Genomic DNA, 20311 nt, shown 5'->3' with positions numbered 1-20311 from the left:
CATACACCTTCTCTACTAATAATACTGACTTCCACACTCCATGGTTATCTTATCTTTCACATTGTTTTCATTTCATGAGCTAAAGCCTCATTAATTTTAGTGCTTATTGCGACTCCATATGTAGAATAACCAGTCAAATATGGTTTAAGAGTTCTCTTTAAAATAAATCCTGTCTTTGCTGTAATATAAGAATAACCTTTTATATTTATTCAGCTTTTTTGTTTTGCTTGTTCCCATCTTGAAGTTATAATTCTGCTACCATTTCGCTCAAGAATAGTTTAATAAGAAGTCAGTTTCAGATTGGTAGGACATTATTGTTAGACATAAAGAAGAGGGGGGCTTTTCTGTGTGACACTAACTTCATGTGCAGGCTAAATAACGGCCATAGGTCGTTAGCTTTGTACCATTGCTGAAATTGCAGAAAAATTAGCTTTGAGCCCCAAATTGAAGAGGAGAAAAGATGAAGAAAAATAGTGGTTGTTCTAGTATGTAAGTTAACTGTTTATAAAATGTAAAAAACAATTAAGTAAAGTTTATGATTAGAGAAAGTTATAATAGCATTAGCTTATCTGGGCTAGCTGTCAGTGATAGTTAACAGATTAGCTACTAACTTAAAACTTGTGTTCATTATGCTTTGTTCCAGAACTTCTCTAACAAAGACATCCTCAGGATCAGGACTTTGTCAAGGCACTTTAACAGGCAATGGTTATAACCAAAAAGAAAACCCTGAGGAACAGAAAAGGAGAAATAAAGATCTTATTGGAAAAGTTCGGGTATTTAGCATTAGCTTAAAACTCTTTCTTCATGATGGTGATGCAGGTTCATATCTTAATATCTTAATTTATAGAGATTTCTCATGTAGCCACACATTGCTGGTAAGAAATTACTATTTTGCTATTTTTTTCTTGTTTTTTTGTTTTGTTTTGTTTTTTGTTGATGGGATAACTAAAAAAAAAAAAAAATCAAGTTCGTTATCTTAAACTTTGACTCAAGATCAGTCAGCATTTTAAACATTCAATCAGTAAGTCAAAATTTTGGAATAGTAACCTAAAATTTTTACATTGTTTTCCCCCAGTGGAAGAACCAGGCTTCCACATTTGCTTTGCATATCTACTTGCCAAGCTGCAGTAAAACTTGCAAAAGAGGAACTATAAATGTAGAAACCATAATCATCACCTTCAAAGTAAAAGTTATGCCTTAGTGTTATTGTCAACACAGTTAAAAAGGTGCAGCTTTTACTTTGAAGGCAAACATTCTATAGTTTGTATGCATGTTAATAGTTTCTCTTCCACTTGATATTAAGTACCTAAGATTAAGTTTAGAGGGTTTATTCATGATACAAATTATATAGGTCATTTCCTTATTGATAGTGAAGGTAAAATATATAACCGACTATTAAACAAAGTGCAATACCTAACACATCTAAATAATAGAAGAAGAACATTCTGGAAAAGTTACAAATGAACTTTGGATAAAATTTGGCATTAGTTATGCTGAAATAAAGACGATTTAATAACTTTAATACTTAATAATAATTGCTGTAAAAGTAGAAAAAATTAACGTTTATCATCTTGTCTACATCTGCCACCTCTTCTTCGGGCTTGTAACCTCTCTTTTTTGCTGTTCACACTGCTCCTCTTCATCATTGTGCAGGTTTTCACCTTCTCAGGTCTGATCTTCATGCCTGAAACCCGTTTGACATGTCTGCTCTGTTGTGGATTTCACTCTTTATTTGCTCAGATTAGTTCCCCAAACTCTGGACTCTCTGCGCAGTTCAGCTATTGTTCTGAGCCTGAAGCACGAAGAAAGACAAATCTCCATTTTGATCCCTTTCATCTCTGACTGGGATTTAGGTTCTTGTCAAACCAGCCAACTCAAAGAAAACTAACCTCAAATTAGCTCTCTTTGGAACTGAAAACCTCAAAGTTCTCTCATCTTATGGTTAACAAACTGAGTTTTAACTAAAACTTCCTGGTTAAAGCTGGCAACCATGTGACTTTGACTCCGTGTCTTTGCAGGTGGTGGATGCTGATGGCAATGATGTCACTCCCCGCCCCCTGGTTTGCCCAGTGCCAGGTTTCCAAAAGTCTCTGGATGAACTCTTTTCCAGCATCCCTAAACTTTCCAGAAGGTACTAGATGGTCACATTGGATATAGTTTTGTAATATCTTTAATTTGTTGTCATTTTTACATTTATCTTTTCAATTCACTTCAGTTTCAGATAGTTTCCTGAGTGATTTTGTTTTTCATTCTCTAATTATGATGAAGGTGGTATTTTCCATACGCAGATATTACATGATTAGAGTGGTTTAGAAAGTTAGCTTTTTATAGCACATGCAGTAAGACTTGTAGAAATCCCAGTCTCAACACACGTTTACATCAGTTCCTCCTCATGGTGATTCAGTAAATACTATCGTAGTTCTTATAAGACTTTAAACATTTAAAGAGATAGGAACATACAATTTTACGTGGTTGCATTTATGTGGGCTAAAAAATCACAATCCTTTTGACTTAATGTTTTTAAAAGTCTGTAGGATGATCCTTTGGGATTTGTTCCTAAATTAAACACATACTTCTACTAATAGATTTCTTAAAAAAAATACTTAAATTTTAAAAATAAACTGAACTTCTTGAAAGAACTTAATTGATGGATGGATAATGAAGCTGCTGATAGAAAAGTCAACAAGTAAATAATCAGAAGATCAATATGAATCATTAAAAACACAAATAAAACATTTGTGAACGTGACCGCCTTTTTTAGTAGTAAAAAGTATTTACCAGTTTAATCCAAACTATCAATGTGCCATTCATCAATTAGAATTATTATTAAGTGTTAGTGGTCAAATAAATACAAGTACCAGTACTTTAGAATCTAAAACCAAAGACAGTTTAAGTCACTTTTACCTTTTAATTTAGTTCAAGACAACTATAATAACCTTGCCCATCTGTGTAAACTTGCTTTTTTTACTCTTGCACTCTTATGAATCCACTTTGTTTTCATGTTATTTGTTGTTATGGAAATAAAGTTAATTATCAAAAGGCAGATCTGGAGGTAATTTCAGTGAGTGGCAAAGTTAGTAAGCGGCTCAGTGATGGTGACAATGGAAATTATACAGAGTACAAGCGTACATAGATACTAAATATGTATGTTTGTGTGTCTCATTAGCAGCCATACCATGTGTCCTACCCAAGACTCATTGAATGCGGAGATTGAGGATATTTTTCTTGGACCGACACATCCACCTCCACGTGATTACTCTTGTTTTTTGTTTTTAAATATATTCTCTCCTTATGTTTATTGTTGTAGGGATTTTGTCTTTCTGGTACTAATATTGCCCTTTTGTTTAAAAATTGCATTAACATTGTAGTTCTCAAATCATAAATTCTTCTATATTCAACACAGTACACTTAAAATTATTCCACATCGTCTTTTTGCCGTTTATTTGAATTAGGCTTTTTCGTTTGTTTTGTCATGTGTCAGAGTTGTTGAAAAAAGGAGATGATGCAGAACAGCATGCAAGGGAGAAGATGGTGGGTGAATGTGATTACATCTCGCTTACTGAAACCGAAACCATTACGTTCCTGGACATACCCCCCACCATAACCTCAGTGGTCGATGATGATGCAGAAGCAGCAATGTGAGTGGAGGGTAAAAACACTAAATAACATTCATCACAAGTTGTGTTAATTGAATATTTTTACATTTTGATGAATTTTTAGCTCATCCAGCCAGAGGTCTGATGAGGCTGTCCATCATCACCTGTCAACAGTTCACTAGAATTGTTATTTCTCCTACATTATTGGTTGTAATTTAACAAACATAAGCATACACAGTGATCACCTAATGGTTCTTCACCAAAATAGTTCTGAAGGTCAAGGTCACATTTGTTCTTTGTCTGGTTATCATAAAATAAGAAAATTATGATTGTTCTGTCTCTCACTCTCCCTACCTGACAGATGAGAAAATCTAACACAACTTCTGACATGCACAGAAACCGGCACTTTATGTATTTCACTGAAGAAAGCCTTTCACATGCAATATGCGTGAAGATGCAAATGGTAAATGGCCTGCATTTGTATAGCGCTTTACTCAGTGCCTAAGGACCCCAAACCGCTTTACACTACATTCAGTCATTCACCCATTCACACACACATTCACACACTGGCAATGGCAAGCTACGTTGTAGCCACAGCCACCCTGGGGCGCACTGACAGAGGCGAGGCTACCGGACACTGGCGCCAACGGGCCCTCTGACCACCACCAAATATGCTAGCCTTCAGTTAAAAAATATTTTGTCTCTCCTCCCGTGCAGACAGAGAAACCTCAGCTATGCTGAGCTTTGCAAGAGCAGAACGTGTAGTGATAAGTACATCGACAGATCGATGCAGACATTAAACGGAGCCCTTAAAAACAAACTGATCCAGAGTGAGAAGACTGGTACTGCTGGAAAGGGTAAGACGAGTGAGAATGAAACACCTCACACTTGATTAACTCAACAATTAGTGGTTATCAAATCAAAAAATAAATAAATAACGCGCTATTTTTTCTCTCATATTTAAAGGTATGGTGGCTACAAACTGGGACATTTATGACTCTTTTTACAAGCAAAATGAAACGTTTGAAGGTGATGAAGCTGATCACGAGGAGAAATCAGTGAGCAGCAAGAGCAACACCACTTACATAGGTAACTCCATCTTCAGCTGGTACTTCAGTTCTTTCAACTTCTAAGAATAAATACGTGTTTGTTCGTCATATAATAACCACACTTTTGATGGTCTTTCCTATTTCTGTTTATTCTAAATAATTTTGTCGAAAATAAACATTTCTAATTTTCTCATTGACCATTTTCTCAGACAGCACCATCAGCTCGCTGTCAGAAATGGAAATTTGTGGAAGCATTTTAAATCCTGAGCCAGAACCAAAGAAAGAAATTCTTCTGCCAGAGTTATTAACAAACATCTCACGTTTTATGGAAAGGACGGTTGTATTGAACGCCTTTCAGGCCAAGTTAGCTGCTTATAGACAGCCGCCAATATCTGAAGGTAAACTCTCCATTTTCTCCTACTTATCATATTCAGGGTCTTGAGGGAGGGTAGCATATCCCAGCTATTACAGGGTAGGCAGAGTACAACATGGACAGATCACCAGTCTTTTGCAAGGCTTTCTGTTTAATTCTAGACCAGGCACACATTCTTTGGCGCAGCATCTAACATAAAACTTTGAAAAAAAAAGTGTGTTATGCTGTGGTGACAAGAAAGTAGTCAAAAGTATCATTCATGATGTCTCTTTCCGCCAGCTTTTTTCTTTGCTATCACTCTACACTGACAACCAGGGCCATGTGTATGAGAGGGTATAATAAGGTTATCCCCTCCAAGAGTAGAAAGTACTGAAAAAGCTTAGAGAAAGAAAACCTGCTGAACATTAGAAAGGCTTTGTTTTTCAGACAGGGAGGCTATGTCCATATTTTATATACAGCCTTTAGAAAACCATAGCATATTTACATTAATACTGTATTAAGTGTATTATTGATTGTGTAAGGCTCTGACAGCATGATGAAGCATGGAAAACACAGTGAGGAGAGTTTAGATCCTACTCTGGAACTTCTCTGGGCATTCACTTGTCAGCGCACCAGAGGATACTGCATTACCAGCATGGCCTGGAACAGGCACAACCCGGTAACAAAAGAAAAACAAAACAAAGACTAAAATATTTTTTGTCATGAGTCTCATTATCATTTGTGTCATTTTTGTCTGTAAGCAACATTTGATACACATTTTTCCTGTGTGTAGACTTTGTGAAGCATTTTAGACACGATAAAGCTTCATTAATGATTATAGATGAAGCAGAAGTGCAAGGCATTGCCCTTTTTCTGGTTCTACCAATATTAATCTTTGTTTACAATACTTCATTTAAACTGCTGCTTTTGTTGTGCACTGTAAGGATATCCTGGCAGTAGGATATGCAGACTTTGACTCCAGGTGCCTGAAACCAGGTCTGATCTGCTGCTGGACCATCAAAAACATCATGGTATGTTTAGACATTACTGTATTTTTGTTGTTTGTTGTTTATTCCTGCTATCATTTTTTTTAATCTCAGTTTGCCCATATTACAAGGGTTGGGTGGGCTGGCTAATCAGAAGATTTTAAAAAAAATTGCCTTTGTTCAGCTAATCACTTCTAACATCCTGGATGTGCCTCAAGAGACTCCCACACCACATGCTTTTTATCTTAATATGATCAGAGGTACAAAAACACCAACAACACACACAGTCTCTGGACTGTATGGACGTCAGAAAGGTTTCTGTGTTAGGAAAGCAGCTGGTCCAGATGGTGTCCCAGGGTGTGTACTTCATGCATGTGCTGATCAGCTGCTGGAGGGTCTCATAAGCATTTTGAACCTTTCCTTACCGACTCCTGTTATCCCTGTGTGGCTCAAAACCACTACTATTATGCTTCTCCCTAAAGAGCAGAATATAGGGGGTTGCCATATATTGTGACCACTGCTCGATTGCACTCAAGCCTCTCAGTTCCTTGTGCTTCAAGAGGCTGATCCTAGCACATATCAGAAAGCAGCATCCTGCCATACTTTTAATCCCAGCTTTTGTTGTTGCTCTTTTAACCATAGTATCCTGGTTAAAACTGTGTCCTTTGTGCAGTGGCCAGAACGTGTCTTTGACTGTCACAGCAGTGTGACATCCCTGGATTTCTCAACTAACGACCAGCTTGCCGTGGGAATGTATGACGGCACTGTAGCTATTTACAACATCTGTATTCAAGACAGCAGTGTTGCATGTGTTGCTAGCAGCAGGTGAGCACTGTATAGTGTATATGTGTGTTAGCATAAAATAAGCATATACATAACATGTCAAGATTTAAAAAACACTAAAAATAATCTGATTGCTTCTCTGATCTTTCTGTTTTTAGTAAATCCTCCAGGAGGCATCTTCACCCAGTGTGGCAGGTCACCTGGACTCCACAAAGGTTATCACTGGAAGATGTTCTCGTATCAGTGTCATCAGATGGCAGGATTGCCAAGTGGTCAATCAGCAGCCATAATCTTGACTGCACAGGTACTGCAGTCTTCCCCTAGCTATTGTTCCCACTGTGCACTTACAGTTTTACCTCATAGCTGCACTAATTTCATAACACGCCTGGATCATGTATGGAGCGGATTCACAGCATAATGCAACTTTTTGGTGCCTATACCAACAAACTATTACACGACTAACACAGATAACCATTAATGCTCACATTCTAATTAACATTTCTGGGAAACTAAAGACATAAAACTAAGTGTAAATAGTCATTTTTTCTTTGGCAGGTTTCTAAGTGAGTGAGAGTGGAGGACATACAGCGAATATAATATAGCAGTAATAAAACAAATCCTGGTTAATTATTTTATATTTTATGGAGCTTCTGTAAAGTGTTACAATGGAGAACAACAGTAACATTTCAAATATCTGAATGGTCTATAAAAATATTTGTTCTTAGACCTGATGTGGTTTAGGAGCAATACAGAGTGTAAGGAGGCTGCAGAGAACCTGAAGAAGAAAAAAATGGTGCTGTCCAAACCTACTGCTGTTTGTGTTGACTTCCATCCAATGGTAAGAAATTTAAGTCAGCCAAATACTTTAGCCAAAAAAAGCCTTGTCAGTAATCAAAGTGTGAAAATGTCTTTTTTGTGTGTTTTCTAATTTCTCGTCCATGTTGCATTCCTCCTGCAGGACTTTGGTATTTATCTGGTTGGCACACAGGAGGGCCTTATCCACAAGTCTTCCTTTTCTGAAGGTCACAGCTTTCTGGCCACTTACAAAAAGCACATTGTAAGTGCTTGAGGGTAAACAATGTGACTGAGTCATATTTAAAATGCTGTTTAAGTTAAGGCGATAAAGACAAAAGACTAGGGATGCTACAGCATGAAGATAGTGAGCTTACTTTGGATTTCCAACCAGTGGATCAGTTTACATCAGCTGATAGGGTTATTCTGGCCTAGTGATCTTTTTAAATACAAGAACTACTAGTTAACTGAATTAACAGTAAAGAAAAGTCAAAGACAAATGGTGGCGGCTTCTTATTACTGACCTGGTTTAGCCTTGTGTGCCGATGTTGCCATTCACTGTTGTTATCCCCTACTATTTACTCTAGTTGCTGTCATCAGACATCATCTAATGAAAGCAAAGACAGAATATTTTTTTAGTGGAAATGGCATCACCCACTGGTAAACCTTGCCAACATTTTGTCTATTTGGACCCAGAAGTTGAGATCTGGATGCAATAAGTGAATGGCTCATCCTCACATGGACATGCAAGTGAGGATGGACAGGTGGCCATATGTAGACGCAAGTCAGAATTTAATTTCAGCAATAAAAAAACGCATCACATAGCCACAAATAACTGCTAGTTGGTGCTAAATAATGTACAAATAGATTCATATTTGTGAAAACTGAACACAAAATGAACACAGATTCCTTGGATGGGCTGTTAGGGCCATTTATCACTCACCAAGCCATGTTATCTGTCAGCTGATTGCATTCAAAATAGTATATAAAATATATATAAATAAAGTATATAAAACAGAATTATTGTAGGCATTTGCATCCATATAAAAGTGACAACAATAAAAAAAAAACAGCAGCACAAACAGTACTGTCTTCTGTGATGCGGTGTGTCACTTTACTGCCCATTTGATTTATTACTACATTTATAATATTTATTCAAAAATGAAAGATAGAGGCAGGTTTCTCTTCATGTCTAATCTTGCTCTCTCAGGGATCTGTGAACCACATTGAATGGTCACCATTCAGCCCCGATGTGTTTTTGAGCTGCTCCCGTGACGAGACTGTCCAGATGTGGAAGCAGGGCCGCCCTGTGATGACGTTCAAGTCCATTCACCAAGGCCCCGTGTTCTTTGTTAAGTGGTCCCCAAACTGCTCCACGTTGTTTGGAGTAGTTAAGGAAGACCAGGTGGAGCTCTGGGACCTGATTTTGAGCATGTGAGTCCATCGGATTGAGATCTCAGTCTGCTTTGAGGTTTTTTTAATTTACCTATTGTTTTCACCTGATTTGAAGTGTAAGTCAGAGATATGTGTTCACTAAAAGCATAAACATTTCTTTGCAGCCTGTTTCCAACCATTGTGCACCATGCTGAGCCTGGTGTGAGGCTGACATCCTTGCTGTTTGCCAGAGGGACAGACTGTGTCCTTGTAGGGGACAGTAAAGGTCAAGTGACAGTCTACAAGCTCAGGAACTTCAGAGTGTGCAAAAGCACGCAGGTAAAACTCTTGTACATGAAATAGATAAGAACTACCGTGTAATAATAAGTTCAAAACATTGAGCTTGTGTATTTTTCATGTTTTTTATACTGAGAATGCAAACTCAGCCATACAGTGAATAGTAAGTCTTGCCTAGAAGATATAACAGGTATACATTTAGGAAGAAACATCAGTGAAAAAAGGAGAGAGCACATGTTACTGTAGTGTAAACACATAAGAACTTGTAGAGAAGTCAGACTGAGGTTTTTTTCTTTCAGGTGGACACTCTGGATGAAATCATCCAACATGCCACTTCCAGATATTTCTAAGTTTTTGTTCAGAAGTTTCATTGCCTTTTGACTTTTATGTGTTGTACCCTGCGATAAATAAAGTTGTGGATCTTTGAATTGTACTTCTTTTTCATTTTTAACTGAATGTGATAAGCAAAAAGATGACGGGGAAACCTCACTTTCAATGTGTCTTACAAGTCATTAACCAGCAAGCACATCCTGGATAATCCTGGATGATCCTGGTTCCTGGATAATTGTTTCTCTAATAATTACTATAATATATAAAATAAACTTCATGTTGATTTCAGCATGGCCTGAAACTAGTGACAGAGCCCCTAAAGTCATCAGGAAGGTGCTTATTGAGGTTGTTACAGTATCAGAAAAATTAGGGCAAGTTTCACTCAGATGCCTCTTTGAAACAAGTGGTATCGCCCCCTGATGGCCATTAAAGGGAGGCTTAAGCTCCCAGGCCTCTAATGTAAAGACATTAGAGGTCTGGAAGCTACTATATGTCCATCTTCTATATACAGTCTATGGAAGGAGCATAAGCCTTTCCTAAAATTTTGTTCAATATAAAATTCAACATAAAAGCTGAATATAATACAAGAAAGTACCACTATTAAACAAAATAGTTTAAAACATCATCAGAATATTTTTAATGAGTGTTGTTTCATTATATCTAACCATGAAATGTTAGAGGCGGAAACTGAACCACTTCCTCTTTGTTATTGTATTTGGCCTGTATGAGCTGGGGCTAAGATTTCAGACACAGCAACTGTTCCCAGCAGGCCAAAGACTGAAAGATGTAACTGACAGACGAGGAAGATCTGTTATATTTTTACCCCACTGTGATCTGTGGCCGTAAGGTCACATATCCTCACATCATGTTGCTTAAGTCAGCTCCTCTCTACTTATATTAAAACAGTGAGTAACTACAGGGAGCTGAAGAATTAATCCCATAATGATAGGTCACAGACAGAGCCTGTGATTCTGGACGAGATAGAAGCATGAAAGACTGTGGAAAATGGCAGAAGGCTTTTGTTTGTGGAGGGAAAAAGGATTTGAGCTTGCATTGTGGCACAGCAGGAAGTGAACCTGGATTTGAAAGTAATGTGACCATGTTGCTTTCTGACGGCAGACAGATTGAAACTCACTGTGGGCATCTTTTTACTCAGTTTACGTGCCTCCGAACCTTTTATAGATACTGTGCAAAGTATCATTTAAGTTTGCTTTTCTTTCTAAAATATTTTTGTGTTGTAATTAGGATTTACTTATATTACCTATTTTTTTCTTTTAACAATAAAAACAGAAATAATTGTAATTTCATTCAATCTAAATGGGAGGCAAAGATAAAAGCAGTTTGTTGGCAAGAAGAACAGTTACATATTGATAAGTCCTGAAGAAACATAGCAGCCTTTCACATGCAATGTTTTGTGACATTAGCAAACAGTAAGGTGCACCATACAGTCACCGACCACTGCATTAGGTACACTTCTTCAGTTGCTCATTGACACAAATATCTAATCAGCCAATTACATGATAACAACTCAGTGTATTTAGACGCGTTAAAGACATCCTGTTGAAGTTGAAGCATCAGAATTGGAAAGAAAGGTGATTTAAGTGACTTTGAACTTCTCATAGTTGTTCACGGCAGAAGGACTTGTGTTTCAGAAGGCTCTGAGTATTTCAGAAGCTGAAGCTGACCAGCTAGGATTTTTCCACACATTCGTCTATAGAAGGGGTCTCCAATTTAAATGAGTTGTGGGCCACTGCTGGCACTGTCATCTCACTGAAGGGCCACTTTAGTGTTCAAATAGTACAAAAACAAACAAACAAACAAGAAAACACCCACAAACATTTCCAAAAATTTAGTGTTTTGTTTGTTTGTTTGTTTTGGGGTTTTTTTATGTTCAATATAATTACTTTTTCTGGGATTAATTAAGTAAATCTGATTAATAAATGTCACATTGGGTGGCATTTTAAACTATTATCCTGGTTTTGACTTTAAAGACTTCTTTTGATATAATAGCACAAAAACAAACAAACAAGAAAACACCCACAAATATTTCCCAAAATGTAGTGGTTTTTTGTTTGTTTGTTTGTTTTTGGGGGGGGTTACACTTTTTTTTTTTTACATGAGCTCGACAAAATGAGCCAGAAGATTGGAAAAATGTTGCTTTGTCTGACGAGTCCCCATTTCTGCTGTCACATTCAGATGGTTAGGGTCAGAACAACATGAAAGCAAGGAGCCATCGTGTCTTGTATCGGCAGTTAAGGCTGCTGCTGGTTGTGTTATGGTGTGTCATATTCTCTTGCCACACTTTGGGCCTCTTAGGCTACGTTCACACTGCAGGTCTTAATGCTCAATTCCGATTTTTTGATCAAATCCGATTTTTTTGTCTCCTCGTTCACACTACAAATAAAATGCGACAGCAAACGCGCTCTAGTGTGAACGCTCAAAGCGGCCCGCATGCGCAAAAGAAGATGTCACACACAACGCGCTCTGTTTAGACCAAGAACAAACAGTTTGACTGATGGCCGTTAATATAAAGACTTCGGACTTTACGTTTCCCAATTTTTGCTTTAAGTTATTTTGTTATTTACATAATAATGTAAATAACCTAATAATGATCCTTATTGCTGTTTAAGAGAGGAGCGGTGCTTCAAAGGATAGCTGCAGATTTCTGTCAGAATCTGCAGATTATACAGTACAAATAAAATGTTTACGTTGTCTTCCCAACAGTTTCACTGACATCTACACTGGATGGCCAGGAAGCGTTCGCGATGTCTTCTCGGGCGCTGATAATTGGCTTCAGTCTTGTGTCGGTGACGTAAAAGGCGGATTTAATGCGACTTGACCGTTCAAACAGCAGTCGCTTTCTAAAACATCGGATATGTATCGGATTCAGTACCACATACGAAAGTGACCCAGATCGGATTTGAAAATATCGGATTTGCGCCGTTCACACTGTCATAGCATGATCGGATATGGGTCGCATAGGGTCAAAAAAATCGGATTTGATGCGCTTTCGCCTGCAGTGTGAACGTAGCCTTAGTATCAGCTGAACATCATCATCAAGCATCACAATTTAGTGGTGGGCGTTATGGACGGCCTTTGGGGGTCCAGAACTGTCCAAGAAGATCACTGTGCCCACTAATCAGAATTTTAAGCATGACCCTACCGGAAGTAGTGATGAGCACATTCTGCGCTCACAACGGTCAACGGCCCCGGTGTTTGGTGAGTTCATCAATCCACGAGAGAAAGTGTCTCTGTTTCCTGCTGTAAGATATGTGTTTTTGCACGTTTACTGCTGTGGCTACAGTGCACTATCCATGTATGAGTGTATCACTGTATGATGCATGGTGTGGCTTGAAGTGGCTAGTTTGTCCTTCGGTTTGTTGTGTAGCCTGTAAAGGTGGTCCACTGTATGCTTAGTACGCCTTTAGCACCGAGTCCTGTACTAATGTGTAAAATGTAAATTTAACGGCTCTTACATGCATTTTAGTTATAACCTCTGTGTTTTTTTTACAGCATCTCTGGCTGTGTATTATTTTATGGCACAGCCAGTTTTAAATTGAACTCTATTTTCTTCGGCAATATTGCCTACATTGATCGTTGCGCCATTGCGCCTATGACACGTTGCACAACGGCGCCGTGGCTTAGTTGGTTAAAGCGCCTGTCTAGTAAACAGGAGATCCTGGGTTCGAATCCCAGCGGTGCCTTTTCGGCGCGCCAGGAGAAAGCTTCATGCTGCAGTCGTGTCATTAAAGCACCTCTTTGTTAACAAACACAGAGGGTTGATGTCAGGGAACATGGAGAGCTTATGAAACAGTTTAATTCTCCAGAATACCAAATCATGTGATTATAGCTGATTTTGGAAAATATTAACATTCCCACAAATCATCTGTAGGTCCATAAAAAGAAGAAATATCCAGTGACTGTTGATGTCAGAGGTCAAAGGAGAATGGCCAACTGCTTTGAGCTGATAGGTAGGCAAGAGTAATTTAAATTACTACTCACTACAATCAAGACATGCAGAAGAGTATCTCTGAACACACAACATGTTGAACCTTGAAGCAGATGAGCTACACCAGCTGAAGATCACTACCGGTGCCACTCCTGTCAGCGGAGTGTAGGAAACTGAAGCTAAAATTCCCATAAGCTCACTGTGATTGAGCGACAGGAGACTGACAAAATGTTATGGCTCAGGTTGATGGTGATGGTGTAACAGTAGGGGATATTTTCCTAGAGCACTTTGGGCCACTTCGTACCAACCATGCTTTACTGTAATGTCAGCATACTTGAATATTGTTCCCGACTTGATCCCTCATAAAGGGATGGACCTGGCTGAAATAATCTCAAACTGATTCCCTGAACATAACAGTGAGTTCATGGTGTCCACCGTCACCAGTCGCATCATGGATTAACATGGATTACAACCCACTTTACCTGGGTTGGGATCCATTAAAGTGGGTTGGAATCCGTCCTTTTTTAACCAAGGATTTAAATCCTTGGTTAATAAAAGAATCAATCTCTTCTTCAAAGAGTGATCTGGCCAAGAGGAGAACATAGACTGTAACAACAATCATACACAAATACAGCCGACACCTCGTACTAGCATGTGAACACGCAATAACATAGCAAGTACATTATGAAGGTTTTTTTTTTTTCAAATGAGATGTCTGCTTATATGCTGTATTTTTATGAACTACCAGCAGTTCGGTTCAGCTCCTCATTCCAATCATTTAACATTATTCCCTGAATGAACACCATCACTACCAGTGTGTATTACACAAAAGCTTATACGGTTCTAATAAATATATTTTCCATTTTAAACTGCATTTATTTATTTATTTTTCTGTTCCTGAGGGGAAAAAAACAACTCCAAAATAAGATGCTGTTACACCCAGAGTATTTTGTGTGTCGCTGGTCCGCGTAGGTCTGCTTGCAGACCCCTGTTTGAAACGACAGAGGGCGTGCATGTCATCGATCGGCAGAGGGGTTAGTGTGAGTGAGAGAGTGATTCTGAGACACTCAGGGGGACCTGGCTGCTGCTGCTGCCGCCGTGCTGCCCGCTCCTGCTGAGGGAAGAGGAGGAAACATGAGCTCCAGGAAAGGTGCGTATAACTCATCCTCCAACTTAGCTACGCTAACCCACTCCTGGTGGCGGAAGTTATGGGTGTACGTAGCCCTTGAGGGTATGCTAAACGCCATCCAGCCTCGTTGATGATGTGTGATTGTTCTCTCTCCCCCACCGCCACCTTTCCTCCTACACCCTTCCCCGGACTCGTCTGTGCCTGTGAATGAATGTAACCTCGGACCGGCAGTGATGGCCATCCAGGCTAGAAAGAGGAGGCCGAAGGGGAAGAAGGATAAAGCGGGTCACCATCGCAGGTAAGCGGGGCGGCAGCGGGGAAGTGTGGACGTGAAGTGTTTGTTTACTGACAACGGGTCCCTCTCTGTGTGACACAAGCGCTGCTTGCCGGTGCGTCGGCGGTATGACCGTGGACATATGGCACGGGCTGGTATTTTCATCTACAGGCGGGGTCCCGTGGAGTGTTTCGAGTTACCACTTACATTATATGTGGACGGTGTGGTCCCCGGGTCTCCACCTGATTCCCCCAAAACGACTGGGTCCTGCACCGCTTACAGCCTGCACATACTCGTGTAGTTTATTTTGCATGCCTGAGCTTCCAGCACAGATGGTTTCTTGGTAGATTTTTTTAAAACTAGGGTTTCAAAGCGAGGATTGACAGATGTCACGGCTCAATTCCGTTTTATTTTTTAGCGATGGCAGCACCAGACTGGCACGGAGTAAACGCCCACTTACATCGCCTAACCCGTGTGGGGAGTCTCTGGCATGGTGTTATGTAACTTTTCTTGGCTCTCCCGGTGCGTTGTTTCCTGGTTTTGCCAGGCAGCTTTACGGTATGGGTGCACGCGCAGTTCGGCGTGATTTTGCCGGCGTGAGTAGTTGCAGCCGAGGCTGGCGTGCCAGCAGCGCAGTGGCTGCGTAAAGTGCATGTGAATTGGAGTGGAGAGAGTGGGAGGCTTTCTTCATGGCGTGACGCTATTGGAGCGACGTCACCAGCAGCCGAAGAAGGCATCAATTAGGTGATACCAACGGTGCAGACACCCCAGGGTGGCTGCTGGTGGCTGGAATGTGCTGGAATGTCCCAAACACCTGGACAGTCATAGTGAAACCAGATGTGCGCAAAAATAGACGTTTATAAAGGCAGATGTTCCAAGAAAATAGAGAACAGACTCCATAATTGTCTTGTAAATAAAACATGACTCATGCAATGGCCCTACAGGTGTCCTGTAATGGATGCTGGCTCGCCTTTAGCCCTTTAAATGCTGCAATGGTGAAAGGACCTAAACTACCCCCCCCCCCCCCCCCCCCCCCCATCCATACACACACACACACACACACAAAACAACAACAACAACAACAGAAACCAACAAAAAACCCCTGAAAAGAACCCCTCCACTCTGTAGCTAGCATTGTAGCTAGCATTTTTCTTTGGAGGCTAATCAACAATAATATTCCTCAAAATTCAGTAGATCCCCCCCCCCCCCCCCCCAAATATAAGAACATAAAAGCAGTATATTACAACATTGAGATACTGCAACAACAAAATATTTGCTCAATAAACTGCTCAGACAATGCATTAGTTATTAAAAAATATTTGGCTATTATCAGCTCACTAACAGATGTGACAGCAGTTGTTTGTTTTAATGTAATGCGTTCCCCTCAAAAATACCTTCATTATGTGATATAAATTTCTAAATTAGTTACTTTTATGTTTCTAAATGAATTTCTAAACGAACTACACTTTTATGGCATTGATATCTGGAAGAAACACAATATATAAACAAACTATTTATTTTAAAAAAAGAATTTAGCTGAGTTCCTTTGCACTCTGACCTGTAGAATATCCCTTTAGAGATGCTGCAGTTATGTAATACTTTCAATACTTGGCGATCAAGAAACCCTGACGCTTGATTAAATGTGGTTAATTTTTGATCACACTGTGTGAAGTGTTAAGTGTGCCTCAAACATGTTTTGGCACATCTGTGCTTCAGTTTATGGTTACATATCAGATTACGCAGGTGCCAGTTCCTGAATCTGGCGTGCTATTATTGACTGATTTACTGCCAGCGCTTCTTTATTAAACTTTAGTTGTAAAAGTGTGAAAAGCATGTATTTTTACATGCTTACAGTAGGTTTTTGCATTTCTGATCATTTCTGATTTTAAAAAAAGCTGACATGGTGAAATTATTTTCACTAATGTAGTTTATCATACAGGTCATCAGTTCCACAGTTTATATTCTCTATCAGGGTGAATGATTGATAACAAGCTTTATAAAATATAGAACAGTTTTGACAGTATACACTGCAGCTTGATGATGGTGTAGAGCAGCACATTCCTTTAGTACAACAGCCAAAAAAGAAAAAAAATGTATGAGCACAACAGCCTAAATAACAGGAAATGGCACAAAGTGCTTTGCATTTGATATCATCAGATTGCACTATACAGGAATATATTAGAGGAACAAAGAGTCAATAGGGAAATAAACACTGGGAATTACATGGCAAGGATAAACATAGGAATAAAATAAACATGGACTTTACACACCATTTAAAAAAAACTTTGAACGAACTAAAAGCAAGGATTAAAAAACCATGAGTCTTTAAATTCAGATTATTATAGATATGATTTGAAATGGGATATTATTCCAAAGTCTGGAGGCAGAATGTGTTATAAGCAGATCAGAAATGTAATGTGGGGCTAACCCATTAATGGCTTAAAAAACAAAGAGTAAAAATGTAGAAACACCTCTTTTTTTCACTAGTAATCAGCGAGCCAGAAAAGATGTTCTGCATTATAGTTGTCCAGTCGAGAAATAATAAATGCATGGATTATTGTGCTGAGGTCTACTGGGGATAACAATGACTTTACTTTTGCAATATATCTAAGATGGTAAAAGCTGCCTTTCACAGCCTTTTTTCTCTTGTTTATTAAAATTCAATAAACTGTCAATAAAACACATAGATCTGTAAGCTGATTTTGAAAATTAGCACACAGAAGACCAAGAGTAGAGCTGATACTGGAAACTAAGCTGGTCCAAAAATGATCACTTCACTTTTCTTATCATTCATCTGAATGATATTCATTGGCATCTAGGATCTGATGTTCTCCACACAGCTGAACAGGTTCTTCAACCAACCATTCTTTGTGAAACGAGTAGGTAAGGTTGTGTGTCATCTGCATAACAGCAAGATGCAGTCTTATATTTTTTAAAAATCGAGCCGAGGGAAAGCATGTGTAAATAAGAGAGGTCCCATAGTGGAGCCTGTGTGGATGTAATAGGGTACTGGAGCAGAGGTAGATGAGCAATTTCCTATCTTGACTGACAAGCTTCTGTCTCTTAAATAAGAGCTAAATTGTTTTATAAGATAAAAACTAAACGAAAGAAGGAGCTCTGTTAAAAAAAATTGAGCTAATTAAGTACAAATGTTAATAAAAAGAGCAAGATTACCATAATTATTAATAAAATGAGAACAGATTTTGCTAAAGGAAAATATTTGAAAGCGAAATAAAACAAGGAAATATTAGAAGGTATTAAAGTGAGTCAGCAAACAAAGTGTCAGAGTGAAATTAAAATATATAAATGTAAACTGTTTGATCCCTGACGTCTGTCAGAAGCAGTTATGTCTTTATCTCACTGTCTGTGTCTCTTGATCTTGTGCTCTTTCTCTCACGTGGTGTTTTTAAAAAAATAGGTCACACATGCATCCATCCATTTATTCATACAACCATTTATCCATCCCTGTAATGAGATGCTTATTCAGGTCAGGGTCACAGTTGAATCAAAGTAAGCTCATACACAGACTCTCAAGCACAATCACAGTCTCTCTCTCGGTTTCTCTTTGGTAGATTTACACTCCTGTTTAAATGGCGTTTTCATGGACTTTTATCCACATCCATTCCCATCTTCTGCCTTCTGCCGTTTGAGATGGGCTTTTCTGTTTAGAAACCACAACAACTCACATACACTCACAAACACACCTTTTATCTTGAGCCTTAATAACGTAGATAAATAGTAAAATTTCATTTGTGCTACTTTTATGTAAGCAGTGCGTTGTCACTTGACTTTGATGTCTTTGAAATTTAAGCAGATACAGCGTCCTTTGTTTGAACTAATTCAAGTGGAAACATAAGCAAGGACAGGAAGGTTTGTATAAAAAGGACCCAGCGGTGAGGTTACGAGGTGTTTATGGTTGTACCAAATTTGAAACTGAGACCAAGTATTCAGCACAGTGATCCACAATCAGGGCAGCATGGTGTTTAACACTGTTACCTTACAGCAAGAAGGCCCTGATGTTTAAATCTGCCATCTGGCCTTTCTGTGTGGAGCTTGCATGTTCTCCCCGGATACTCTGGCTTCCTCTCACAGTCCAAAGACATAGAGTTAGGTTAATTGGTGATTCTTAATTGCCAACAGGTGTGAATATGAGTGTGAATCCTCTCTGTCTTATTTTTGTGACAGAGGGGTGACCTGTCCAGGGTGTACTCCGCCTCTCAGCCTATGGCAGCTTGGATAGACTACTACTGTTTCCGTCTAGCCGCTGGTGGGGTTTTCTCTGTATCAGTCTGTGTCCTTAAGAGAAACATGACACTTTCAAGAAATAGATGTCTGGGTTATCCTGTTAAGTTGTCTGTCTCTCTGTCCGTTTAACACTGCCTGTTAACATTGCGAATGAGCAAGACTGATAACATTTACTGCTTATCTCCCACATTAACCTTATCATTTTATTATTAGCCATAGCTGCTAGCTGCTACCTTAATGATAACAGACAGCTGGTGTGGCTACAGGGTCACTGCTATTAGTGTTGTTAACGCCAACTTCTTCAGCTGCTAGTGAGATGAGGGGCCGTGTGTCTCCCTCTCTGGTGGTAAAAAGAGTAAAAAGGGACAAATATACTTATAATCAAAAGAGTGTTAATTATTATTATTTATTATTATTGACATAAGTATTTGTAGGGTCCCTTAACAGCTGCACTGCAACGTTTTACAGCCTTTATTATGAGATTATGAGATGTATTCATGCATTTTCTTTGTGTGTTTCACTTGATGCACAGGAGTGTTTTTTGCACTTTCCACAGATCAGTTATCAGTTATAAGGCAAGGCTTAACCTTTTTTTTTACTATCACAGTCTGTGGGGCAGTATGAGTTAGCCGTCTTTATTTATTTATTATTTTTGGCAGTCATAATCGCTGGCAAATCAGATGCAAAGTCGACCCTTTCTGTATCTTAGCCTTATAATATGCAGACTGAAATAAGTAGTAGAATCATTGTCAGTCTTCTTAAATAAATTAATGTTGGTCTTAAAGATGTTTGTGATCAAATACCTGCAAAAGATCTTAGCTTCAGCTGTATGTTGTCGTTGGTGCAACTCTCGTTTGCTATCAGTCTCAACTAGGTGAACTAGGTCAGGATTACCAATACATGTCAATTTGTTTGTGTTAAGTGTAGCCTTACAGTGGAAGTCTTATTTATTTGAAAAACATATACAGCGGAAGGAAAATACATGCATTTAACTTTAAGGCAGTATAAACTATCTGTTTAAAGACTTTATTTACTGCACTTCATTATGGTCTTTTAATGGACGATGTCCATCTCGCTGTTTGTCTTTCACTGTTGATCAGATACTGACAGGAGGAATGTTGCAATTCAGCAATGCATTTGAGACTTTTGTCTTCT

General features: G+C 38.9%; 2 protein-coding genes across 6 annotated transcripts in view; both read left to right on the top strand.

Moving 5' to 3' along the window:
- The first annotated feature begins 380 nt into the window (after positions 1–380).
- Positions 381–9625, top strand: LOC308391895 (dynein axonemal intermediate chain 4-like). Its single transcript, XM_080874650.1, has 16 exons — positions 381–489; positions 644–773; positions 2019–2131; positions 3167–3249; positions 3482–3638; positions 4314–4453; positions 4563–4685; positions 4855–5043; positions 5540–5676; positions 5942–6028; positions 6657–6808; positions 6925–7070; positions 7492–7604; positions 7725–7823; positions 8769–8992; positions 9118–9625. The coding sequence occupies exons 1-16, from the start codon at positions 461–463 to the stop codon at positions 9293–9295; spliced, it is 2100 nt and encodes a 699-aa protein (XP_080730776.1). The 5' UTR covers positions 381–460; the 3' UTR covers positions 9296–9625.
- A 3104-nt stretch (positions 9626–12729) lies between these two features.
- The window catches only part of srpk2 (SRSF protein kinase 2), a 75773-nt gene continuing 68191 nt past the window's right edge, over positions 12730–20311 (top strand). For 2 of the 5 annotated variants that reach the window (XM_080874682.1, XM_080874680.1), the window contains exons 1-4: positions 12738–12778; positions 13452–13530; positions 14481–14658; positions 14869–14935. In XM_080874682.1, the coding sequence (XP_080730808.1) occupies positions 14643–14658; positions 14869–14935 (83 nt within the window). In that variant the 5' untranslated portion in view covers positions 12738–12778; positions 13452–13530; positions 14481–14642. Of the gene's footprint in view, positions 12779–13451; positions 13531–14480; positions 14659–14868; positions 14936–20311 lie in introns of all 5 variants that reach the window. The other 3 variants (XM_080874675.1, XM_080874678.1, XM_080874679.1) reach the window with 3 other exon arrangements.

This window comes from Rhamphochromis sp. 'chilingali' (assembly GCF_963969265.1).
Source record: "Rhamphochromis sp. 'chilingali' genome assembly, chromosome: 2".
NCBI lineage: Eukaryota > Metazoa > Chordata > Actinopteri > Cichliformes > Cichlidae > Rhamphochromis > Rhamphochromis sp. 'chilingali'.
Note: the sequence above shows the minus strand (reverse complement) of the source record. Positions and strands in the feature narration are given on the sequence as shown.